The 26073-nt window shown below is 51.1% G+C and overlaps 1 protein-coding gene across 7 annotated transcripts in view; it reads right to left on the minus strand.

The window, feature by feature from the left end:
* Positions 1-27: 27 nt before the first annotated feature.
* DLEC1 (DLEC1 cilia and flagella associated protein) overlaps positions 28-26073 on the minus strand; it is a 91628-nt gene continuing 65582 nt past the window's right edge. For 4 of the 7 annotated variants that reach the window (XM_058442444.1, XM_058442446.1, XM_058442441.1 and 1 more), the window contains 21 exons: positions 25749-25879; positions 25480-25638; positions 22950-23089; positions 15255-15408; positions 14495-14605; positions 13429-13559; positions 12710-12901; positions 11242-11312; positions 10632-10783; positions 8545-8663; positions 7952-8022; positions 6340-6545; positions 6109-6225; positions 5897-6022; positions 5695-5789; positions 5385-5469; positions 4972-5190; positions 2056-2217; positions 884-1133; positions 462-585; positions 28-367 (listed from right to left, as the gene is read on the minus strand). In XM_058442444.1, coding sequence (XP_058298427.1) covers positions 244-367; positions 462-585; positions 884-1133; positions 2056-2217; positions 4972-5190; positions 5385-5469; positions 5695-5789; positions 5897-6022; positions 6109-6225; positions 6340-6545; positions 7952-8022; positions 8545-8663; positions 10632-10783; positions 11242-11312; positions 12710-12901; positions 13429-13559; positions 14495-14605; positions 15255-15408; positions 22950-23089; positions 25480-25638; positions 25749-25879 — 2939 coding nt within the window. In that variant the 3' untranslated portion in view covers positions 28-243. Of the gene's footprint in view, positions 368-461; positions 586-883; positions 1134-2055; positions 2218-2510; positions 2744-4971; positions 5191-5384; positions 5470-5694; positions 5793-5896; positions 6023-6108; positions 6226-6339; positions 6546-7951; positions 8023-8544; positions 8664-10631; positions 10784-11241; positions 11313-12709; positions 12902-13428; positions 13560-14494; positions 14606-15254; positions 15409-22949; positions 23090-25479; positions 25639-25748; positions 25880-26073 lie in introns of those variants that run through there. The other 3 variants (XM_058442442.1, XM_058442447.1, XM_032162067.2) reach the window with 3 other exon arrangements.

Here is a 26073-nt window from a genome sequence, read left to right on the forward strand (position 1 = left end):
TGAGTAGTGATTCTCAATGCAGTGGTCTCTACTGTGATGTGGTCTGTCCTTTATGTTTGCTCTGAGGACATATCATGAGGGCCTAGGCTGAGACCATTGTGGAAGGGGGTTCTTCCATTCCAGGAGCTGCCCAGAGGTCCCCAGGTCCCCAAGTCTGTGTCTTTGTGCTGCAGATCTGCTCCTAATCCCTGGGCGATGTTTATTCTCCAGCTGGGGCCTGGGGCTGAGGGCTGGGGCAGAGCCTCAGGGCTGGTGAGGCAACATGTATCTCTCATCATAGGAGCCTCGGCCCCGGAGCTGCAGGGTGCAGGACTTCTCACCAAGCACACCTTCCACCACCATCGTGGACTCGTACAGCTCACTACTCCTGTGGGGAGCATGTGGGGGCTGAGGTTAGGAGGCACCTGGGCAGGGGGTCCAGGCTCTGTGGGCAGTTTGGGGAAGGTTGGAAGGGGCTGTACCTGGCAGTGAAGAAAACCTGCAAGGCGATGGAGGTTGGGGGTGCATTGGCGGATCGTGCTTCTAGCAGCCCACTATTTGGGGAGACCCCGAAGGCCACAGTGGTCTTGGCTGGCTCCTGCTGGCCTGCACCAAAGGGAAGGGAACACACATGAGTGCAGGCAGCCCCATGTACTCCCACAGGAAGACTTCACCCACCCCCAGGCCTGTACCTCTGGTCTTGCTCAGCACTGCAGGGCAGGGCAACCCTGAGATCATGTGGGGTTGGGGGGACTGGCTGCTCTGTGGAAATTCCAAGTGGTGCCTGCCCTGGGAGCCTGCATGCAGGGACAGGGCACAGGGGCCCCTTCCTGGGGGTCTTCTCTTGGCACAGCCCTGTAGGGGACCAGTGGGTAGGTGGCATACCCTGATGGGTAGGACATACCCATCAGCATAGTCCAGTAGCTTCGGCAGCCACTCAGGTTCATCAGGTAGACCTCCCGGACTTGCTGCTGGCTCACAAAGCAGGTCCCAAAGTCCACCCAGCTGGTGGAGAGCTGCAGCTCAGGCACAGCCACCACAGCCCGCAGGGGCACCACCTGTGGGACACCAGGCAACCTTGTCCATTCTGGGTGGGCTCTGAGCCAGGGCCTCTGGGACACAGAGAACCCTGCTGACCCCAAGCGCTGATGCTCCTGAAGAAAATGGGAAGCGCCCAGCGGTTGGCAGGAGGCCAGTGCCACCTTCGAAGGCCACAGGCTGCTACTGGGAGTCTGTGCAGGGAAAGGGCCAGGGTGGTATCCATTCCCCCGCTATCCCTGCCTCCCTAACTCATAAAGCTCCAGTCCCTGCACCCTGGCTGGTTGGGCCACCCTCCTTCACCCCTCCTCCTGTGGTGGCCCCCAAGGCCCAGCCCTCAGCTCCTCTCAGGCCGTGGACCATTTGTCTGCGTCCCTTGGCCATAGGCCCCACCTGTGCCCTCCTCTATCTCCTGGCAGCCCCTGCATCACACTCAGACACTGCCATGCACCATCCCACGGCCTCAGCCCCAGCAGCTGCCCAGGTGCCAGGCTGCAGAGCCTTGGCTCCACTGTTCAGCCTCCTGCCCCCGGCCTCTCTGGAGTCTTCCCCAGGCCACTCCTTCACACTCCTTACCAGCAGCCCCTGCTTAGCCTCCACACTACGGCCTGGTGACCTTCTGGTCTGTGGTGCTCGCCCTGGTGCTTGAAGCCTGGCAAGCCCCAGGGCTGTCCCTCGCAGCTGCCTCAGGTGCTCTGTCCCCACCCATCAGGCCTTTCTTTTGGCCTGGCTGTCAACGTGTTTCCCTTCCTTGATTAAATGGTGTACAGGCTTCATGTACCACCTCCTGCAGGGAGCCTTCCCTGATTTCCCACACTCTGGCCCCTCACCTGGCTTTGGGCTCAGGAGGCAGGTAAGGGTGGATGGCCCTCATCTCTCTGCACACAGGGCCTCTTCTAGAGGAGACTGAGCCCCAGGACAGAGGCAGGGGCTCCTTATTTCTGAGGGCCCTGCTAGGTCTTTCCTCCTCTGGCCCCAGCAGAACAGAGCCCAGCCCACTTCCACCCTCCTCCACATGTGGGTGGGCCTGGGGCGTGCCTGAGTGGTCTGGTTGGTGTACTCCAGGAGCAGGTTCTGAGTAAACACCATCTCTCTCTCTCCACTCGCACTCTGCCGAATGTCCACTCCAGGCAGTGTGTGGTCGGCCGGGAGCTTCTGATAGGAGAGCAGCTCCAGGGAGAGTGAGAAGGACACGTTCACCTGAGCAGATGTGGACATGGTGTCAACTCCGGCTGCAGAGGGCAGGTGGCCACTTCCCCACCTAGAGCTCCATCCTCCTTCCCTCCCAAGCCCAGCCCCTGAAAGCCCTGACTGGCCCAGCCTTGCCCAGCCAACAGCCCAGCAGCTCCCCAACCTGGTGCTTTCATTCCACAAGCGCTGCCCAGCACCTACTCTGCCCAACACCCACTGCCCAACACCCTGCTAGTGTCAGGGACAAGTCATGTCTGCCTTCAGAGGTCAGAGGCTAGAAGGGAAGGGACATGAGCAAGTTGCCCTTTACCACTTCAAATGCCCAGGGCTGTGGTTAGGCTCAGAGGCAGAGGAAGGACTTGGTCTGTGTGCTGAGGACAGTGAGGGGCCTCTGACAGGTCACTGACCTGGCGGGGAGGTGGGCTGCAGACCACACATGAGTGTGATGATGCCAGACCAGGGGCTGAGGCTGTAACTGAGGCTGGAAAGGATGGAGCTTGGACTCCTGGCTCCCAGCACAGGTCCTTGGTACAAGCTTATCAGAATCAACCGTGAGGCACTTGTTAAAAATACAAATTCTTGGGCCTCACCCAGACTTTCACATCTCTGGAGGTGGGGTCTGGGAGCTGCTGCCTTAATAAGCTTTGTCAAGGGTACTAATTTGCTGGGAGCAGTGGCTTACATCTGTAATCCCAGCACTTTGGGAGGCTGAGGTGGGAGGATCGCTTGAGCCCAGGAGTTCAAGACCAGCCTGGGCAATATAATGAGACCTTATCTCTGCAAATAATAGCTGGGCATGGTGGCATGCGCCTGTGGTCCCAGCTACTTGGGATGCTGAGGTGGGAGGATTGCTTGGACCCCCAGGCAGTTGAGGCTTCAGTGAACCATGATCATGCCACTGCACTCCAGCCTGGGTGACACAGCAAGACCCAATCTAAAAAAAAAAAAAGGCTGGCCCGGCGCGGTGGCTCACGCCTGTAATCCCAGCATTTTGGGAGGCCGAGGTGGGCGGATCACGAGGTCAGGAGATCGAGACCATCCTGGCTAACACGTTGAAACCCCGTCTCTACTAAAAATACAAAAAATTAGCCGGGCATAGTAGCGGGCACCTGTAGTCCTAGCTACTTGGGAGGCTGAGGCAGGAGAATGGCGTGAACCCGGGAGGCGGAGCTTGCAGTGAGCCAAGATTGCGCCACTGCACTCTAGCCTGGGCGACAGAGCGAGACTCCGTCTCAAAAAAAAAAAAAAAAAAAGCCACTGATTTATTGCCAGGCTTAGAAACTGCTGTCCTAAACCAAGATATGGGTGTAGAGATGAAGAAAAGAGAATAGTGTTGGGAGAACTTTAGGAGGGGGCATCCTCAGGGCTTGGTGGCTTGGTCAGGACAAGGGGTGCCAGAGCTCTGGGCATGAGCAAGGGGGCTGGGGGTGGTATTTGCTGAGACAAAATGCCACCACAAAAAGGAGGCACAGATGTGGGGCAGGACAAGGTGGGGAGGGGATGGGGAGTTCACTTTGGACAGGTTGAGTTTGGCTCTAGAGCCTGGGAGATAATTCTGGCCAGGAGCCAGAAACCTGAGCATTGTTAGCACACGGAGGATGAGATGCAGCACCATTAATTATGTGATGTCCTTTTTCTGGAACCTTTGGGCTTCCCCAGAGCTGCCAAGGACTTTTAAATGCCTGGTGGCTAACCGCCGTGTCTCCTTGGAAGCTCTGGTGGAATGGAACCTCTGGCTGTGCTCTGGGCCTTCCCCGCCATTTAGCTCGTTGAAGGGAGCAAACACAAAGTGGGTCAAGGGTGCCATTCTGTCTTCTGCAATTCCGTGTGTGTCCCTGACCTCCATGATAAAGTCCTCGGGGAGTTCCATCACCTAGCCCAGCATCTAGTACACAGCAGGCCCTCGCTACACAGTGGAGTATACATTGGACAGAGAGAATATGGCTGTTCACTGAGGCTCTGGAAATGGATGAGACAACCCAGAAATGTGCAGAGTGAGGCTAGGGCCTGGCAGAGTTCAAGGGAGCACAGCATAAAGGGAAGCCCTCCAAGGAGAAGAAGAAAGAGGGCCTCTGAAGCAGGAGGGGAAGTACGAGACAGGGCGGGGCTGTCTACCCTCAGCCTGCCTCTGCACACCCTGGAAGCCCACTGTGCAGATACAGGTGTGCGTACACTCAGCCTCATTCCAGTTGCCTCAGAGACCAGAGGAAGAAGTTGATGGTTTCCACTGAGGTCCTGACATTCCCAAGACCTTCCCCTACCTAACCAACTCTGAAAATCCAGGATCCAGTTATCACTGAGAATTAGTCGGAAGAGGAAAATTTACGTTAGAACCTGGAGTGTCTTACAATTACGGCAACCCCATGGGCTCACCTGAGCTGGGACACAAACCCTGAGCTTGCACAGGAGGATGGAGTCTGTGGGAAGGGGAGGTGCTCACAGGAATGCATCAGCCTCCGCCAGCATCTCAGCAGTGGGGACTAAGAGGGAAAGGGAAGTCTGGGGACATTTCTGGAACACGTGCATGCATGTATGTGAACACAACGTCTGGTGTGTCCATGCCCAGGTCAGCCACTTGTGCAGAGGTGCCGAATGTGGTGTCTCTGGTGGGAGTGCACCCCCGAGTGTTCATGCAGGGTATGGCAGGGTCAGGCATGCAGTTTGCGTCTGGGTACAAGTACGTGAGGGAGGTGTGCAGGGTTGCTGTCTGTACGCATGCGAGGGTGTGCCATCGAGGCAAGGGCTGCAGACTCTCCCACTGACCAGCATGTTCTCCTGTGCTCGGAGCACCAGCTGCTTGTCCGCTGAGGCCGTCTCCTCCTCACACTCCTGCTTCTGGCCAGGGCCAGGAGCTCTGTGGTCCCGGCTCACCCCATCTTGAGAAACTGAGAAGGGCCTGGAGACCACGAGCCGGAAGTAGTGTGGGATCTCTGTAGTGTTGGTCAGCTTCAGGTGATGGGTGGTCACCAGCTTACTCAGCACCTGGGCAGCCACAGAGGTAGGAGGCAGGGAATGCATCTTGTCTCTCGCTTCAACCCCATGGCCCTAGGGTAGGGCTGGGAGGGCTGGGGGAAGGGATTTGGACTCAGACTATAAGGCCTGAGTCCTAGAAGGGCACACAGAGACATCTGAGGTCCAGGTAAGCTGGCAGGGCCAGAGGGTGGCAGCACACTCACCCCAGAGCAGGGCTGCTCAGGAATGAGGTCACTGGCCTGGCACTGGAATTCCATACTGCCGCCGTAGTCCAGCTCCACACTTAGCCTGCCCAGCAATAGGCATTGTTGGGGCAAGCCAGGTGCCTGGGGCCTCCTGGCTGCCCCCACTCTGCTCATCCAGCCTCGGGCCAGCCTTTCCCTGGGCTCTTCTGCTGACTTCTCCCACCCATGCCCGTCCTTTTGCTCTGAGAACCCTGCCTGGCTCCACTAGTGCCTGGTGAGGGTGTACCCCATGGGGATGAAAGGAGATGGGGCACCCCAGCTGACTCACTGTGCAGGCCTCACGTAGCTATGCAGGTCCAGTTTCAAGGGTGCCACCGCAAAGTCCTGCAGGCGATGCCTCTTCCCTGGAATCTCCCTTTCCACCTACTGAGCCCAAGTCTGATCACAGCTGATCCCTGGGCTGAGCAGGCAGCATGCTACCCAGGAGGGAGCAGTGGCTGTGGCCCCCACCCCAGGCCGGAAGAGCTCACCTTGCTGTCCAAGCTCATGAAACCCAGGGCGTAGCCAGTACACTCCACCTTGTGCAGGATCTCAGGGCTGAGCACCATGGGGGTGAAGGAGATGTAGATGGTGCTGCTGCCCCCAGCAGGGACCACCTGGTATAGACACAGCAGCCTTAGCACTGTCCCATGCCCACTGGCTGGCCAATGCAGACAGCTCCCAGCCCCTAACTCCAACTCACCACCTGCTTGGGGCTGATACAGTATAGGTGGCCAGAGGGCACCCCCTCATGTGCCTGCAGGATGACTGAGATGAGCTTCTGTGCCACCCTATCGCTGGCACTGGAGCTGTCCTCAACCTGTCACCAAGGACTCACTGAGGTTCACGCAGTCACTGAGGTTCAACTAGCCTACTGGCCACCCCTCAGTGGTCTTCAGTGGCCAGCCTGCCCCGCCCCTCCACCCCTGCTCACTGATGAGTCAGTTTCATGGCTGAATTCCAATGAACTGGAGGGGCTTGGGGACCAGAGGAGGCAGCCACCCTCAGGGGTATCAGGGCACACAAGCTCATTCCCGGCTTGGTCCCGCAGCGGGAAAGGTGGCCCGTAAAACACCAGCAGCTCCACCAGCCGGTCTTCCTTGTCTTCTGGAACATAGGTCTCCCAATCCAGGCGGATGTCTGGGGCAGATGTTGGGGGCAGGGTGAGGAATAAGGGAGGAGCAGACAACCCCCCCCCACCGGGCCCCCTCCTCCTCATACCCCCAGACAGAGATAACCCGTTCTCCCATACCCGGGTGGAGGGGGGTGCCTCTCTGCCTCTCTAATGCCACTTCCAGGCAATTCTCATTTAAAATTTTAAAAAAGGCTTTACAGGCTTATGCCATCTGGCTCTATCACCTGAGTCCTCATGGTCACAAGACCAGGTCTCCATGTCCAGAAGCCTGAACGCAGGCGCTCTGCTCTCTCCCCACAGCTGCTTCTCCTTCCAGCCTGTTTGTGAGCAGGCTGGGCTCTCTAACCCCCACATGCCCTTCCTTCTCCCCATCTATCCATCAGCCTATGTCAGCTTTCATGTCCTTCCCCAGCCAGACTAGTCTTTGGGGGCCGCCATGTCCACCTCTGTCTTGCCAGCATCCTCGTATCTCCTTTGGCACCCATCTGGCAACACCTAACCTTGAAAGAACTGAACTGCACCGTCCCTCTGAGTACCACTGGGGGAAGTCCCTCAGCTGAACAGATCGCCACCCCCATCAATCTGTCCCCAACCTAAACTGGGGCTCCCCATTGCTCTCTCTCCAGTGTGCACCATGACAATGTCAAACTGTCCCTGCCCTCCTCCGACACCTCCGTCTGCCTCCCCACACCCAGCCGGTGGCCCCACCTCATCTCCCAGAAGCCCCCAAACTGAGAAGTCCCCGAAGTCCTGTCCCAAACCTAGACATCTGCCTGCATCGAACCCATCTTCCCCTCCCCCTCCTGCCTTCAGTCCTGCTCGCAGCCCTCCGCAGGGGCCGGCGTGGCCAGGGCCCCTCTTCAGTGTCGCCAGCTTCCTCTCCTAACCCTTCCTCCAGCCCAGAGCACTCTTTGCCCCCACATGCTCCCCTGGCCCACATCGGCTTATCCTTCCTCTTAGACTCAGCCTACACTCTGCCTCCCCTCCACAGGGGACCCTGGCCCCTCAACACGTTCCCCCAGCACTCCGGCCTCCCCTTCAGTTGTATGCCACACACTCCACACACTGCAGCCCACAGTCACGTCTGTCCCACCCGTCAGGAGGGAAGCCCCTCGGCAGACACTCTGCTGTCCTGTCCCCACTGTATCCCCAGCAGCTCTCAGGCAGCTCAGGTCCTGCCGGCTGGAGGAATGAGAAAGGGATCCCCTCTTATTGTCTGTTCCTCCACACAGCAACTCTGATGAGAGCAGGGCATCCGTGGGCCCATCCACACTTCCATAACCACAGGCCCCCTGGACACCTAGGTCCTGTTCATGGGCCATCGGCTTCCCTCCCACCTTCCCTCCCAGCCTGGCTCACCACAAGGCACAGCCTGTGGCAAGAGCCCTGATTTCTCTCATGCATGTCTTACCACAGGGGCTGGAGTTATTCAGGCGAAGGGTTCGGGTAACTGTGTCTCCTCCGGAGACCTGGGTGCCGAACCTGGAGGCGGACAGACTGGATTCAGTACAGCCACAGCCAGCGTACACCTTGCAGGTAGGGGGGAGGGCTGAGACTGGGGGCTTAGGCAGGGGGAAGTACCACAGTGGTCTGGCCTCACTCGAGAATTAATGAGACCCGGGGCTGGGGCCTTCCCCAGGCAGCACCAGGTGAGCTGGGCTCTGGGGCTGCCCTGTGCCCTGGCAATCCACCCACCTGCCCTGAGCAGACTGTGCCGATTCCAGTTCAACTGTGCCGGGGGCCCCAGGGCTGGTGCTGACCTCGGACCACACTGACTACTCGCCACTTCTGCCCTACAAAATCCCTCAGAGATGTCTAGGTGGTGGCCATGTCCCCTGAGGCCACCTTCCCCCAGGGAAACCCTGGCCTGGAACCTTCTTGTCGGTGGCACCAATGGCCCTAGGCCAGCTGAAGAATAACAAGCCGACGTGGGCAGCCCAGCCCGGAGGCTGGAGGGTTTCGGGGGCTACCAGGGAGCAGAGGCTCAGGCTGAGCACGGAGCACCTGATGGCTGGTTCCTTCTGGGCCTGGTCGGTAGTGTAGGAGGTGGTCCTCAGGGAGCTGATGGGGCAGCCCACCGCTGCCATGTGCACTGGGATGACTGCCGGTGGCAGGTCTCCCACCTGCAAACACACCCCAGCCCTTTGTCACTCCTGTCACCGGTTGCCACCACATCCCCTCTGGGCAGGGCCTCCACTTGTCCAGCCAGCCCAGGGGCCCCACAGTTTGGTCCCAGCCTCACTGTGTACCACTCTGTCTTCTCTCCCACTTCCCACCATCTCCACTCTCCCTCCCAGCCAGGCAGCCTGCACAAAGCTCCCAGCCTGAGGACTGTTTTTGTTTGTTTGTTTGTTTTTTTAGTAGACACAGGGTCTTACTATATTGCCCAGGCTGGTCTCAAACTACTGGCCTCAAGCAATCTTCCTGCCTCAGCCTCCTAAAGTGTTGGAACTACAAGTGTGAGCCACTGCACCTGGCAAGCTTGAGGCTCTTTGGCCTCTGGTAGTCCCTTTGATCAAATTTCTGTCTTTTAAATGAAAAGAAGTTTATTTCTTTTCTCTGCTAATCAAAAGTAATAAGTCTTATTTTTAGAAAATATAAGAGTGTGATAATCACCTCCAATCCTACTTCTGCAGCATGACTTACTGTTAGCATTTCAGTGTACAAGTGTCTACACTTCTTTCGTGAAGACCCAGATATAAATGGGGAGCATGCTGCACATGCCTTTAATAATCTTTTAATAATATAGGATTATTATTATTATTATTATTTTTGAGAGAGTCTTGCTCCATCGCTCAGGCTGGAGTGCAGTGGCATGATCTCGGCTGACTGCAACCTCTACCTCCTGGGCACAAGCGATCCTCCCACCTCAGCCTCCTGAATAGCTGGGACCAGAGACATATGCCATCACACCCAGCTAATTTTTGTATTTTTTGTAGAGAAGGGGTTTTGCCATGTTGCCCAGGCTGCTCTCAAACTCCTGAGCTCAAGACCTCCACCCACCTCAGCCTCCCAAAGTGCTGGGATTACAGGCATGAACCACTGCACCCAGCCAACAATATAGGATTAATTTTTACTAATAATACAGCATCATATAACAGGCTGTGCAGAATTCCCTTAGGGATGTGGCCCAATGTCTGTATCCACTCCTCTACTGACAGACATGGAGAAGGGGGCTCAAAGCACCCTTTCCCCTGTATCTTCACCAACAACTTTTAAACCTTGCTAATGTGTCAAAACCAGCATTTTGTGGCTCTTTGATTTTGCATTTCTTTAATTATCAGTGGTGGTGACAGATTTTAATATGTTTATTGGCCGTCTGTATTTGTCTTTCTTGGAGTTGTTTATTCAAACCTTGCCCACTTGGGATACTTTTCCCCAGCTTCCTGTTATTTAAGATCCCTTTTTATATTAACATGATCAATTCTTTGTCATACATAACACACACAATTTAAAGCAAATATCTACTACAATTAATCTGTTCAATTTACTGAATAGTTCATGAAAATCTTCTATTTAACAACTTAACGGTAGGATAACATATGCATGTTTCATCCCTCCAGACTAAACTAGGGGTGCCTTGCTGGTTACCTTATTCATCCCTGTATCCTCCACAGTACAGTGGCCCACACAGGAACCCACACACAGTAGATGCTCCATTTATGCTGAGTGCTGGAGCAGTTAAATGGACCCCTGGGTGAGCCCCACCGAGGGCGGGGCAAGGACGTGGCTCTGGAAGGCTGCTATTGTCCCTCCACTCCACACTCCCTACTCCAGGTCTTGGGTCCTGGCCCAGGCAGCAGCCTACTGCCTCCTCTTCCCTCCTCAATTTGGCCCCAGCCCTGCACCTCCTGGGAAAAGGTGTGCAAAGTTCTACTGCTTATGAGGACCCCTCCTGCCTAAAATGCCTCAGCCAGAACCCCAGAGGCTGCCTCAGACACAAATGCCCATCCCAAGCTCGGTGGGCATTGCGTTTCAACCTGGTGAGGTCTGAGAGTCTGAGGGCCAGGTGTTGGTGGGGAGAGAGGCTGAAGGCGAGGGCTGGGCAGACTCTCCACCCCCCAGGCCACTGCCCTCCTGTGTGCCCTTACCGTGCAGATGAGGTTGTCCCAGTACTCGCCCCACATGTTGGCACAGCCTGTGATGTCAATGCCTAGCTGCTGGTGGGGCCCCAGCATGCCCTGGGAAATGTGAGGGAAGAAAGCAGCTCCTTTCCCGTGGGATAGCATGCTCTCCATAAAATCTGGGAAAGAACCGTGACTGTGGGGGATTCACGGGCCTCGGGTTGGGAGTGGGGTCCAAACCCTCAGGTGTGAACAAAGCACTGTCCCCGACAAGCCACCCTCCAGCCTCTACTTGGTCAGGCTACATGTGCCCTCCTCCTGGAAGCCCGGAATCCAGGGGCAAGCTACTCAGGGTCCTGCGTGGTCAGCCTCTCTACTCCCTGAGAGGCCGGGTCCCCATGGGAGCCCTCCCTTATGAGCCACTCCCATCCCAAATGGAGTCCAGGCCCTGTGCATGAGCCTGTGCCCTAGAAGGGAAGTGGCCTCAACAGGAAGAGGCATTGTTAGGTGGAGAGCCTTGGCCATCTGAGAGCAGTCTCTGGTCCTAGTCCCACTCCCTGGCAGCTGCCGGCTCACATCCACAGAAGGCCATGGCTCTGGCCATGGCCTGGGCCCCGAAGCCCCTGGTGGCGCTTACCCAGCTGCTTTCGCTTGGCCAGGTGCCCTTGCATCCATACTGTCTTTAGCAGGGCAGGAGGCATGTCGGGACTTTACAAGTGGAGACACAGAAATAGTATCAAGTCAGACAAGCCTGTCCCAAGACCTGAGCCAGGTTCTAGAGCAACCAGCATTCTACCAGGTGCCCAGCAGAGGAAGGTGGTGCCCTGCCTGCTCTTCCCAGGGGAGAGCTGGTCAGTTCTTTCCTTTACCTCCTTCTCTGGTCTTTGCTCCCACAGTACCCCTACCATTCAAACATCCCCAGCTGCAGGCCACCCGCTGGCTGCAGGGATTACCTCCCCAGAAACCCAGGCAGGCTCTAAAGCAGGACTCCCTGCCCACATGCTCTGTGCCATGGTTACTCCTGGACACAAACCCAGCCCAGACTCCCCATCTGTAGCCCAGAATTCTGAAACAGGCCCATTTCCAGTTTTTCCTGCTGACATCTGTCCACCATTGGGTACACACTAGCTTTCCACAATAGAAAGTTAGTGCCTTATAAAGTGTTCATGGCTCCCCTTCCACCCATAGCCGTGGTTTCTAAGTTGGGCCCTCTTGCTTCACTAGATTAGGTGGTGAGGTGTCCACACAGTGGGGATTCCAGAAAAAAAAAAGTCCTAAATTATAATGTTTGATTTCAAGTTAGAGATTTGCAAAATTCCTGAATATTTAACAATCAGTTCTCCTGAACCAGTGCTAGCCGGTTCTGGCACACCTCTGTGTGTTTGTGTGTGTGTGTATAAGCATGTATGTATGTGCATGTGTATGCGTGTATGTTTATGTGTATATGTGTGTGCATGTGTGTATGTGTATACATGTGTGTGTGTATATTTGTGTCTGTATGCATGTGTATGTATATGTGTATATGCATGTGTATGGGTATGCATGTGTATATGTATGTGTGTATGAATGTGTGTGTATATGTACGTGTGTATGTGTGTGTCTGTGTGTGTCTGTGTATGTGTAAGCAGCACTCTAGATCTTGCCTCTGTCCTTACACATAGTAGCTTTGCTGATCACTGTCTGATCTATGGGGCACCCCATCTCACTCTCCACATGTCAGCCCAGGCACGCTATCAGTGGTCCCTGAAGACTCCCTGCTCCTGAACTATTCCTCCCACCCCTTGGCCTGCACTGTTCCTTCTGTCTACAGTAACTTCTCCCTCACTACAGGCCCATCTGCCTGGTCCATCAGAAGCCTCCACTCCAGCAGGCCAGGCTGAGGAGAAGGGGCCACAATCCTAGCCTCTCCCACAGGCCCACTCAGGGCCCGAGAAGTGGACAGCAGGAGCCATTTCCTCTCTGCCTGTCCCCATGTCTACCTGTAAAAACACACACTCCCATCTCTCACATCGACCAGCACTGGCCACCTAAGCCACACAGAGGCTCAACAGGGTACACCCCATCCAGCTTCATCTGCCCTGGGAAGTGAAAGAAGCAAGACTTACAGGCTGGTCTTTTTGCTCAGGCTGTTTTGGGGGCTCCCGAAGTACTCAAACTTGAGGGAGAAAGGGGTCTGTACTGGGGAGCGATTGGTGAGAATGAGCTGGCGATTCACACGGGTCCTCAGTGGCACCGCTGAGCCAAAGTCCAGGCGGAGATCCTTTGGGTGGCCTGGCCACTGCTCTGTGCTGAAAACACTGTCCTGTGCCCATTGGTACTATGTAACACGCCACCCTTGGCCCTGCCCAGAGAGCCATCTTGGGTGGACGTGCAGAAGCTGCCCAGACACCAGGCTTCATCCTCGGACTCCTCTTTCATTGAGCTGCCAACCACAGCCCCACCTTTCCTGCCCACCCATGATGCTGAGAGAGGCCTCAAACTCTGCACAAACCGTCCCTGGCCAGGGGTAGGCTGGCATGGCTCCCAGTTGCTGGGTCTCATGTAGGCAAGCCCAGGGTACCTACAGCCCTGTCCCCTGCCATCTCCTGCCTGCCGGCACACCATGCCTCCAAGTGTGTGTGGGGAGACCACACAGAGGGCAGGGACGGGGTAAAGGGAGCTGTCCCCACAGGAGTAGTGAGTGGCCGCAATAACACTGTGGCGTTTTCCTGGCTGCAGGAATCAGATGGGCACAGATTGATACCACAGTGCCGTGCTGGTCCCGGGCGCGGCTGCCTCATTCCTCAGTCCACTGCCACCTCCAGACCCCCAACCCTGGGCTCACCTGCAATCAGAGCTCTCCTTAGAGATGGCGATGGCCACTTGCAGTCCCTGGGGCTTCCCAGAAATGCCTAGAACCAGTGGCTTCTTCATGCCTGACACGTGACAAGGGAGGGCCAGATGGGTCAGCTCTTCCTATAAGAAAGCCCATCCAGGGGTCAGACCAGGCCTGGGGCCTCTGAATATGAGCCCAGATGGTCTTCCGCAGCACAGGGGATTGCTGTGGAGGGTTCAACACGAAGGCCTTGACCTCTGGCCAGGCTCATCTCCAGTCCCTCCAGTGAGCCCAGCCAGTTGGCCTGCCCTCGGCCCCAGGAGGCCTGGCTCTTTCCTTAGGGCTTATGGCTGTCTGAGTCTGCCCCAAATATCTGGGCATGCCCACGTGAAGAGACCCCTCAGAGAGGGCCTCTGGAGAAGCTGCACACTTCCTCTGATGAAGCTGCTACCCTAGAAATCAAACCTCCCTGAGCAAGATCTGTTCCACACCTGGACCTGCCTGTCTGTCGTCCCAGAGCTCAGGCAGACCATCCCCATATTTGCCAGTGGGAACTGAGACCTGAGTCTGCAAGTCTCTGCAAGGAGGAAGTTTTCCCACAAGAACCACAAAGGGACAGCTAGCAATGGCCCTAGGACTGAGCAGATTCGGCCCTGATGGCCTTCCTCTGGGCCACTCCAGGGGGAAACCTAGGTACCAGTTAGCCTCCCCAAGTAGTATCTGGCACAGTGCCTGCTGTGAGCAACAGCTCTGCTCTGGATGTCTGGGCAAATCGGAAAGCTGGGCCCACCTGCGGCCACAGAGAATGGCCTGGGGAGGGCAAAAGCTCGTGCCAAAGGCCAGGCATGCCAGTGTGTCTCAGGGCACATCCAGGCCTGCTCCAGGCTCTCTGACCATGTGTCCCTAGGGAGCAGACCCAGCAGGAATGGGGACCCCAGACCCAAATGCAAGAAATCTCTTCCCCACCTACAAGAACCAGCAGTGTGGCCTAAGGTAGGGCCTCCCTGGTGGCACAGGTACATGTGGTTGGCAGGGTGCCTTCCCAGTCACTCAGGCCCTACATTGCCTTACTCACCTGGGTATGAGCAGTCAACTCCAACTTGAGCTGGCACTCCTCGCTCGGGCCCAGCAGGCCATGTCTGGGGGAGACTGTCACCATGCAGAAATCTGCTTGGTGCCCCAGGAGCTGGCAGACACATGAGTGAGCCTGTTGTCACTTACTGGGCTCCCAGAATGGACCAGTATCCAGAGAGTGCTCAGCACTGCTGCATGCGATGCTGGAGACTGGCAGACTGGGGCCCACAGCAAAACCGACAGGGCTGGGTGCTCACTACTGGGGATAAACCACGGGTCCCTTCTCCTCTCCTCCCCAACCCTGGATGGACTTTACCACTTGTTGGGAGGTTGTCTGGACTAAAGAAACTGCCCTTGAAGGCCCCAAGGGATGGGGAGCAGAGGGCAGACGCTTCTGGTGCACATGGATGTGGCCTTACATCCTACGACACTCAGAGCTCCCTAGTAAGCCACAGGCAGGAGCAGCACCACAACTGGGCTCCAACAGCTACCTGGGCCAGTCATGGGCTGTGCTGTGTTCACCAGAAACTCCTTCTTGGGCAGGGAACTGGAATTCCCTAGAGGCAGGGCAAGAAAAAGCTGGACCAGATATGCTGCTCCTTTGAGGAGCTTTTATGCACACTATGAGCAAGGGACAGGCTGTGGGAGGGAGGCTGAATATCTCTGTTCTGCGAGGATATTTGGGGGACAATACCCCCCTCTACGTGGGCCTCTGTTGCTGAGGGCTGCAGACTGCTGCCTGATGCTGTGGGCTCACTCACCTTGCCCCAGTGGAACTGGGTGGGCAGGAGCGTGCCATTGATAAGTGTGATAGTTGTCTTCGTGGGCACACCCAGGTAGAGATTTCTAACCTCCACCTGGCTGCTCTGTAGGTACACATGGGGCTTCTGTATCTCAGCATACACAGGAAGGTAGCTGGAACACAAGGAAACAAAAGGCATACTGATCAGAAGAGAAGAAGTAAAGCTGTCCCGATTTCTAGATGACATGCAGTCTATGTAGAAAATCCCAAGGCATCTATATTTTTAGAAACTCTAGAACTAATGAGTGGGTTCAGCAAAGTTTCAGGATATTAAGATCAATATACAAAAATGAATCACATTTTTATACACTAACAACGAACATGTGGAAACCGAAATTTAAAATATAGTACCATTTAAAATTGCTCAAAAAGTAGAAATCTCGGGTGTAAGAGAAATTGTTGCAAGAACGCTCTGGGCTTATTTCAAAGTGGCTTATTTCACTTTTCCTCTGGGCATATTTCAGAAGGGTTCCTTCCCCTCTCCATCCCACCCTGGCTAAACAAGAGAGAATTTTTTTTCCAGTTTTCACCATGAGAACCTACTGAGCCCCGAGGATTTTTAAACTCTTAAGCTAGCCTATACTCAGCCACCAGGAATTTGTTGAAACTACCATTTAAGTGTTCTTCTGCTTCAGGTAAACTGATCTGTATTCTCAGTATTTGCCTATATCTCCAGCTTTTGGGGGTGGCCACTTGTCCTGCAACGTCAACTCTCTGATAGATCTAAGAAAAATCATTGTTTCAGGTTGTTCAGTCTTTTCTTGTTGCCAGAGCAGGAGCTTGATGGGCAAGCTCTTTACATGTCTGAACAGCTGAAGGTATTTTGTAGGTATGATTAATGTTCATAATCAGTTTAGTTTAAGTAAAGGAGATTATCCTAGATAATCTAGATGGGCCTGATTCAATTAGTTGAAAGGTCTTTTTTTTTTTTTTGAGATAAAGTCTCACTCTGTCACCCAGGCTGGGGTGCAGTGGTGCAATCTTGGCACACTGCAACCTCTGCCTCCCGGGTTCAAGCAATTCTACTGCCTCAGCCTCCCGAGTAGCTGGGACTACAGGCATGTGCCACCATGCCAGGCAAGTTTTTGTATTTTTAGTAGAGACAAGGTTTCACTGTGTTGGCCAGGCTGGTCTCAAACTCCTGACCTCAAGTGATCTGCCCACCTTGGCCTCCCAAAGTGCTGGGATTACAAAGGTGAGCTACCGTGCCTGGCCACTAAAAGGTCTTAAAAGCAGAAATGGGGTTACCCAGACAAAGAAATTCCATGTGTTTATAACAGCTTCATCTTGTCCCCAAAAATGCCAGCATGCCCTTCCTGAAAACCTGCCCTACAGATTTTAGGCTTGCCTAGCTAGTCCCTATAGTTGTGTAAGCTGATTCTTTGTAACAAATGTCTTAATAGGTTATTAAGAAATAAATATTAAGCCTTGACTGATACAACCATATCAAGGTAAATTCATACGTAAATACAAAAGACAGAATAAATGTATTTTTGCTTACTTTTCTATCTGATTTAAAGGGCAACTATATAAACCAATGACTGTAAAACTGTCTTGATAAGCCTATAATGTATAAATATGTAATTTGTATGACAATAATAGTACAAAGGAAGGGGAGAGAATAGAGCTGAGCTATATTACAGTAACATTTCAGACTACTGAAATTAAATTGGTGTTAATCTAAACCAGACTGTTTTGAAATTAAGATATACTATAAAGCCCTGGACAACCAGTAAGAAAATAACTTTTTAAAAAGTAAAAGAAACATGGAAATTAAAATGGCTGGCCAGGCGCAGTGGCTCACGCCTGTAATCCCAGCACTTTGGGAGGCTGAGATGGGTGGATCACGAGGTCAGGAGATTAAGACCATCCTGGCTAACACAGTGAAACCCCATCTCTACTAAAAGTACAAAAAATTAGCCAGGCATGGTGGTGGGTGCCTGTAGTTCCAGCTACTCGGGAGGCTGAGGCAGGAGAATGGCGTGAACCCAGGAGGCAGAGCTTGCAGTGAGCCAAGATCGCACCACTGCACTCCAGCCTGGGCGACAGAGCAAGACTCCATCTCAAAAAAAATAAAAAAATAAATAAAAAATAAATAAAATGGCATACTAGAAAATACCTATCTAACAAAGAAGAAGGCAATAATGGAAGAATGCAGGAACAAAAACACAAAATACATACAGAAAACAAATAGCAAAATGGGAGATGTAAGTTCTACTTTATCAGTATTTACATTAAATATAAAGGGATTAAACAATCCAATCAAAAGGCAGAGATTAGCAAAATGGATTTTAAAAAATTGATCCAAGTATATGCTGTTTACAAGAGACACTTTAGATTCAAAGACACAAATAGTTTCAAAGAAAAAGGATGGAAAAATATATATCATGCAACAGTACCCAAAAGAGAGCTCTAGGAGATATATGAATGTTAGATAAAATAGGCTTTAAGACAAAAATTGTTATTAGAGACAAGGAAGGATATTTTATGATTATAAAAAGATCCATTAGAAAGATATAACAATTATAAACATGTATGTATCTAACAACAGCACCCCAAAATACATGAAGCAAAAACTGACAGAATTGAAGGAGAAAACAATTCAACAATAATGGTTGAAGACTTCAACAGCCCATTTTTAATCATGGAAAAACAACTAACCAGAAGATAAACATTGAAATAGAAGATTTAAACAACCCTATAAACCAAACAGAACTAACAGGCAACACTCTACACAATAACAGCAGACTACATTATTTTTCTCGAGTGCACAAGGAATATTCTCCAGAATAGCCCATAAAACAAGCCTCAATAAGTTTTAAAGGACTATAATTATATAAAGTGGGTTCTCCAACAACAATAGAATCAAATTAGAAATCAACAACAGAAAGAAATTTGTGAAACAAAATATGTGCAAATTAAATAACACATTCATAAACAAGTCAAATAAGAAACCACAAGAAAAATTAGAAAATACTTTTATATCAATGAAAATGAAAACATGATATATGAAAAGTTATAGGATGCAACTAAGGCAGTGGTTAGAGGAAAATTTATATTTGTAAATACAATTTTCTTTAAACAAACAAACAAACAAGAAAGATTGCAAATCAAAAACCTCAGCTTTCACCTTAAGAAACTAGAAAGAGAAGAGCAAACTAAACCCAAAGCAAGTGGAAGGACAGAAATAATAAAGACCAGAAAGCAGAGATAAATGAAATAGAAAACAGAAAAACATTACAGAAAATCAACAAAAGCAAAAGCTGGTTCTTTGAAAATATTAACAACATTGATAAACGTTTAGCTAGACTAGACTGACCAAGAAAAATTTGCTCAAGACTCAAATTAGAGAAATCAGGAATGAAAGTGGGGACAACATTACTGATCATACAGAAATAAAAATAATTATCAGAAAACACCACTAACAACTATGTACCATAAAATTACATATCAGATAAAATGGACAAATTCCTGAATTCCTAGAGTGATGCAAACTACCAAAACTGAGTAAAGAAAAACATCTTTTTTTTGGGGGGTGGGGTGGGGGCTACAGAGTCTTGCTCTGCTGCCCAGGCTGGAGTGCAGTGGCACAATCTTGGCTCACTGCAGCCTCTGCCTCCCAGGTTCAAGCTATTCTCATGCCTCAGCCTCCCGAGTAGCTGGGATTACAGGCGCACGCCACCACACCCGGCTAATTTTTGTATTTTTAGTAGAAATTGGGTTTCACCATGTTGGCTAGCCTGGTCTCGAACTACTGACTTTAGGTGATCGGCCCACCTCAGCCTCCCAAAGTGCTAGGATTACAGGCATGAGCCACTGTGCCTGGCCAAGAAAAAAGTCCAAATTGATCTATGTAAGAAATTCAGTTACAAACATACCTCATGTTATTATGCTCTGCTTTATTGCACTTCACAGATACTGTGATTTTTACAAATTGAAGGTTTGTGACAATGCTGCATTGAGCAAGCCTATCAATGTCATTTTTCCAATTGCATGTCCTCATTTCATGTCCCTGTGTCACGTCTTGCAAACTTTTTTGTTATAGCTGTTATGGTAACCTGCGATTAGTGATCTTTGATGTTACTACTATAATTGTTTTGGGGTGCCATAAACAGCAACCATATAAGACAATGGGCTCAACTGGTAAATGCTGTGTGCATTTTGACTGCTCTACTTACTGGTCATTCCCATCTCTCTCCCTCTCCTCAGGCCTCCCTATTCCTTGAGACACAACAATATTGAAATTAGACCAACTAATAACCCTACAATAGACTCTAAGTCTTCAAGTGAAAAGAAGAGTTGTACATATCTCACTTTAAATCAAAATGATCAAGCTAAAAATGATTAAGCTTAGTGAGGAAGGCACACTCAAAGCTGACACAGGCAGAAAGCTAGCTTTGTGCCAAACAGACAAATTGTGAATCCAAAGAAATGTAATACCAAGCAAATGCCCTATTTGTGAAAATTTTGAAGTAAAAGATAATAAAGCAAATAAAATGTTATGCAAACAAGGAAAAGAAAATAGGAGAAAGAAACAATGTGATCAGGTTAACTGGTAAAACAGAGAACAAAACTGCTGCTTGGAATCCCTGCACAGGTTACGTGCAATGCAATCCTTAACGATGGAATGAGGGCATCAAAGGGCGGGGGAGCTGAGCAAAGCACTGCTGAAGATCGATTGGCTTAGCCAGGTCAGGGCTCCAGCCCCAGAGGTCAGAGCAACACATGAAAGAGTGGGCTGCCCCAGGCACAGAAGTCAAATATCACATGATCTCACTCAAGTGGGTGCTAAAAATGTGTACATATGGACATAGAGATTGGAATGACAGACAATGGAGACTCGGAAGGGTGAGGACGTAGGAGGGAAATGGGTGATGAGAAATTAGTTCATGAGTACAATGTATGCTATTTGGGTGATGGATACCCTAAAGCCCTGACTTGACCACTATATAATCTAAGCATGTAACAAAATTGCACATGTCCCCATAAATTTGTACAAATAATAAAAATTAAAATTGAAAATTAAGAAAAAGATTGGGCTGCCACAGTATTTGCCCCCACTGAAGACTGTGGGTGTCATGCTGGAGAGAGGCCAGGGCAGAGCCTGCAGTAACACTGGACCTCTCAACTGTCACGAGGAAGAAACAACCAGAAAGATGCTATTCCTTCATTCTTATTTATGAATGAAGGCATGGATTGATTTGTGTAGCTGGCCAATGTGGGTTTTCTCCACTGTTTGTTTAGGGCTGTTTTCCCCAAAGGTCCCTTTCTCTGATGGATTCAGGCTAGCTGTGTGCTCTGAGGGTGGTGACTCACATGTACTTCACCCCTTAGAAGAGGGGTGCTCTCCACATCTACCCCCTTTTACTCAGAAGAAACTTACACCACTAGCTCCTTATGCAAATCAACTTCCTCCTCCATTCAAAAACAGGACCGGACAGGCAAAGATTACTAGAAGCAGAAGAAAACTCAAAAAGTAAAGGAGAAGAACTCCAACATCTGGGAAAACAGAAATTAGTTTTCTTGGGAGAATCTGAGAGGCTGTTGCATTGATAAGACTATAACAGATTACTATAGAAAAGGAAAGATGCAAGAACAACAAAGCTTGAAATTTCAAAACATGATTGCTTCTTCTGGAGACAGATCCTCCCTGTCACCCAGCAGGGGAAGGGGCGGGTACACGACCCACACAAGAGCAATCAGTGCCTATCTCTGGAAAGAGCCAGATTCGCTTTCAGAGGTTGTTAAGCTGGAAGTGTGTGAGCCTGGAGCTCTAAGTGGCCTCTCCCCAGGGCAGAGTGCAAAGGCCCTTGTCAACAGGGAAGAGAAAGGCCCACAAAGAGCAGCAGATGTGAGTGTTGGGGCTGGGATGGAGGTAGGGAAGGGGGAAAGAGGGTAGAGAAAGAGAGAAAGCAGAAGACCAGACAAAGGGAAAGGGTTGGGACCTTAGATTCAGCAAGTTGGGAATGCCCAGTTACATGAGCCAGTGCTTCCTCTTTTTTGCCTGAGTTGGTAATGTCTGTGTTTCCATCACTTGCTACTGTAAACATTCTGATAATACAAGGTCCTTTCAGGAGAAAGAACAGAGACAGAAAAGGAAAGGAAATAAGCAAAAGGCTTAATAGAAAGCCCTTCCTCTGAGCTGCAGGCAGACTTAGCCTTCACATCTAATGCCCGCAAAGTGCCCTGAAGGACTAGTGCAAAGACTCATACCTAGACCTGTATTTGTTATCACAGGAGAGGACATTCGAACAACTGTCAGATAGTCAAGTATACAAAGTCCAACAACATTTTTCATGGTGAGAGTGTGGGGTAATGGCTAGTCTCACACACTATAGGCAGAAGTATAAAATGACACAGTCTTTTTGGAGGATAATTCAAGAGCATCCATAGAGATTTAAATGTTTTTACAATGAAACACCAAATATACGCAAAAATGAGTATAAAACATATATATAGTTATATATATATTATATATATAATATATAGTATTAAACATATATATAGTTTAACAATAAAACAACATCTATGTACTACTCCACACAACTTTAGAAACAAAATATTATCACCAGCCAGCTTAAGAAAATGAATATATATATATATATATATATATATTTTGAGATAGAGTCTCGCTCTGTTGTCTAGGCTGGAGTGCAGTGGCACGATCTCAGCTCACTGCAACCTCCGCCTCCAGGGTTCAAGTGATTCTTCTGCCTCAGCCTCCCAAGTAGCTGGGACTACAGGCGAGCATCACCACACCTGGCTAATTTGTGTATTTTTAGTAGACACGGGGTTTCACCATATTGGCCAGGCTGATCTCGAAGTCCTGACCTCGTGATTCACCTGCCTCGGCCTCCCAAAGTGCTGGGATTACAGGCGTGAGCCACCATGCCCAGCAGGAAAATGAATATTTTATTTGAAAATAATTTGGGAAGGAGTGGGGAGAAGGAGATACGGGATATGGATGAAACAGTACTTGCAGTGAGTTGACAATTATTGAAGGGAGGAAAGAGAATGTGGGGATCTATTATACTATTCTCTCTGTTTTTATATATGTGAAAAGTTTTCCACTAGAAAGAAAGAAAGAGAGGGAGGGAAGTGGGGGAGCAGAGGGAGAATGAAGAAGAAAAAAAGGAATACTACTAATACCTGTGGAACCTCTAGCATGTTCCTCCCAGAATACAATGGTATGTGCTCATTTAAATATGTCACACTTTTTAAATGTCCATTCTCCTGTTGACAGACAGTGGTTTTTTCTAGTTTTTCCTGTAGGAACAGTCCAGCCTGAGCATTCCAACATGAGCACACATCTCCCACCGTGCATGTATAAGGATTTCCCTGGGAGTATACTCAGAAGGGCAAACACTAGCTGATGCTAAAGTAGTTTCGAAAGTAGTTATACTAATTTATGTCTTTTTAATACACACACCCTAGAAAGATACATACATAATATTATCAGTGGATCATCTCTAGGGAATGGATTATTAGTCATTTTGAGTTTCTTTTCAGTAATTTACAAATTTTATAGAATACTAATTTTCTGGATTCAATAGTTTTAAATCCAGAACATCTCTAGATAAATATATAATATAGATAAATACACCACGAATATTCATAGAGTTTGTTGTAGTGGCTCTTCCCATGGCCCCCTTACCTCCAGGCCCCATTTTCCACCTCCAGCTCCAGGACGGTCTCCAGATGCTGGCAGTGCAGAGCCTCCAAGGTGACGTCCACCTTGCACTCCCCCAGAGAATGAAGCTGGCCACTCGAAGGCTCAATGTCGAAGGGAGACACCTGCCCCGGAGAACACTCAGGAGGATAAGCACTGAGGACACTTGGAATTGCAGAGGAACTGGGGGCTGGCCATGCCCAACCAAGGTCACTCCTAAGCTGCCCCAGCTCTTCCAAGAGCCATCTGGGATCCAGAAACAGGCAAGCAGGTGGGGGACCACAGCCACAAGAGTCTCAGGATTAGAGCATAGAAACTGAGTCTCCAAGTAAAGGAATACATAAGTCAGAGGGCCCCATGCCCTGGCCCAGATGTGAGAGATAGAAGGTGGAGGGAGGTGCTCCAGGGAAAATGGGGAGAGCTGGGGAGCCAGAGGAGAGCTGGTGAGCCAAACTAGGGGGGTGGCCCTCTGAGCAGCTTCAACTGTGGAAAGCCACCAGGTCACTAGATTAGGGGAGGGGAGAGTCTGTGGTGGCCACAGATTTCTCCTTTGCACCCACGTGGTCTTTCCCCCACCTTCTGTCCCCCACTGCAGGCTCAGTCTCATTTACCTGCCCCCTCCCGCCCCGCTCCCATCTGCCCCTCCTCCCACGCCAGGCACACACACAAAGGGAGAGGGGAAGGGAAAGAGCAGGAAGAAAAGTGTCCCCATCTGGGGAGGGCTCTTTACATTCCATTCTTCCTGTCCTGACTGAGAGGACACTTGTCCCTGTAAGGAAGGAGCCACTTTGCTTTATTTTGTCTTTGTTGCTCATCTGCATCTCCCTTGGAGCTCTGGAGCTCTGGGGGTGGCTGTAGTCTAGGGTTGGGTTTCAGCAGCTCTGTGTCCTCTAATCTGAGACCATCTAACAAACCCCAAACCCCAACATTATTTTTGAGAGCTCAAAAGAATAGCATGCAGAGAACTGTAGAGAGGGGATTATCTTACAATACTATAACATTGGCAATTATTTCCATTATAATAGTTATTCTTCACAGTGGGAGAACACCACAGACTGGAAACTAGAGAAGAGGGATCAGATGCAATGCTGCTACCCATCAGCCGTATGACCCTGGGGAAGCCCTGCCCCTTCCAGTCTCTCCTCTGTCAAATGAAGAGGCTGGCTGAGGTCTGTAAGCTTCTAACTGTGCTCTGGAAAATCCCAGGAAATCCCTGGAAGTGCAGGGGACTGGAATGTGGGGAGAAGCAGGATGGGGCAGAGGTGCCGAACAAGGGGGTCTCTGGGTGGCTGGAGCAATCACAGTTTATTCTATGTACTAGGCTTTTGCATAAAGTTTCATTTGAAGAAAGGGTTCTTGGCTAAACATAACGTGGACACTAAAGATACTGATGCCAGCCTGCCCCCAGCCCCATCCCAGCCCAAGCCCCAGCCTTAGTCTTTTGTGGTTTCAGGATCCATGGTGGGAGATCAATGAGCCCTGGGAGGGAAAGCATTGAACTCCAAGCCTGTGTAACAGGTACTTGGCAATGGCGCTGGCAATTTGATGCACACTGTCATAACTTCTAGGTTTCAGAGTGCCCAGCTACAGGCCATCAGGTAAAGGAGCGAGGCCTCCCAGGAATGGAAAGGAAAGTCCACTTTCCTGGAGAAAGGGAATGCACACTAGCACAATAAGGTATATGCGTGGCTTGGATTGCCTTCCCTGGGCTCCTTGATACAGAAGGAAAAGTGTGCGGTGTTCTGACTTGGAGGGCAAGTGGGCAAGCAGGATGGGGACCTTGGTGGGAAGCAGCCAGAAGGAGAGTGTGGTCACCAAACAGACATGGCCAAGGTCTCACATGTGCAGTCCACCAGGGAGCTGCAGCCATGCCGTGGTGAAGGGGCAGTGATGTATGACTCACTGCGGGCACTTTGCGAGTAGCTGGTGATTTGTGTGACTTTGTCTTGTTCCAGATCACCCATTGCATTTAAATATGATTATGATAATACTTAGCTGCTTTTTTTCCTACTTTTATAGTGAAAAGAAAAGTGCTATTTGAGTGGAAATAAATCTTGAATTTTCTTTTTGGAGCCTTGGGTTTGGGCTGCCAGCCTGTGACCAGATGCCATCTGGTAGCAGATCCCTGGGAGGATCCGAACCTTCCAGAGAGTGGGGAGGAGGTGGGAATGTGGCCGGAGCAGCAGCAGCCTTGGAGGCTTCCTGCTCAACCTAGCTGCCCATCTCTTCCTGCCTCAGGCAGCTCTGAGGGAGAAACCTACATCCTATTTCTGAATCCGATGGTAACGAAAAGGCACAGGAAATGCTGACGGGGGATTACATTTGGCTATAGAGAGGAGCTGAGCTGCTCCTCAGCAGAGAGAACTGGAGGCACCGCCAGGCCGAACTCACCAGGCAGGCTTTTCCTCCACCAGCCTCGAAGCTCTGATCTAAACACACCAGGGCAAGTTTCACCAGGGCAAGCTAAACGGGCTCATTGTGGGGTCACCGGAGGAACCACTAGTGCCCGACTTACATCCTCAGGCCTTTCTTGGAGGCAGACTGGGCTCTCCTTCATGCGCCATGTGGCTGGGAGCTGGCTGACGTTCCGGATCTGGATGGAGTTTGTGGCTTTCTGCCCCAGGCGGAGCAGACCAAACTGAAGGGCTGAGACGTTGATGATGAGGGCAGGGCCCTGAGATACCCAGGGGGCCTGTCACTGGGCCACCTGGGGATGGCTCTGTGTCCCAGCCCTGCCACCTACCTCCCTGGGCCCACCCCACTGCCCAGCTCCACCTGCAGCACCTTAAAGACTGCCTCAATGTGTAACACCACTGGCGAGGGCGAGTCTTCGATTTCACACAGCAGGTCCTGGCTTGTGGGGCCAGGGACACCCCCAGTAAAGCTCAACTCAAAATCCCCGACCTCACTGGGCTCTGAGAGAGAGAGGGAAAGGGAGAGGTGGAGAGGAGCAGCAGAGGCAGTTTCCTCCTATGATTGGGCCCAGACATCTGGCTTGCACAGACTTCTCATGTCCCTCACTTCCCAGGCCTCACAGAGCAGTCATAGGACACCAAGAGCCCTGCACAAGCCCCTTTAACGCTGAAGATTTCTTCCTGAGCCAGCCCCA

Source organism: Hylobates moloch, unplaced genomic scaffold (genome assembly GCF_009828535.3).
Source record: "Hylobates moloch isolate HMO894 unplaced genomic scaffold, HMol_V3 SCAFFOLD_8, whole genome shotgun sequence".
In the NCBI taxonomy this organism is placed as follows: domain Eukaryota; kingdom Metazoa; phylum Chordata; class Mammalia; order Primates; family Hylobatidae; genus Hylobates; species Hylobates moloch.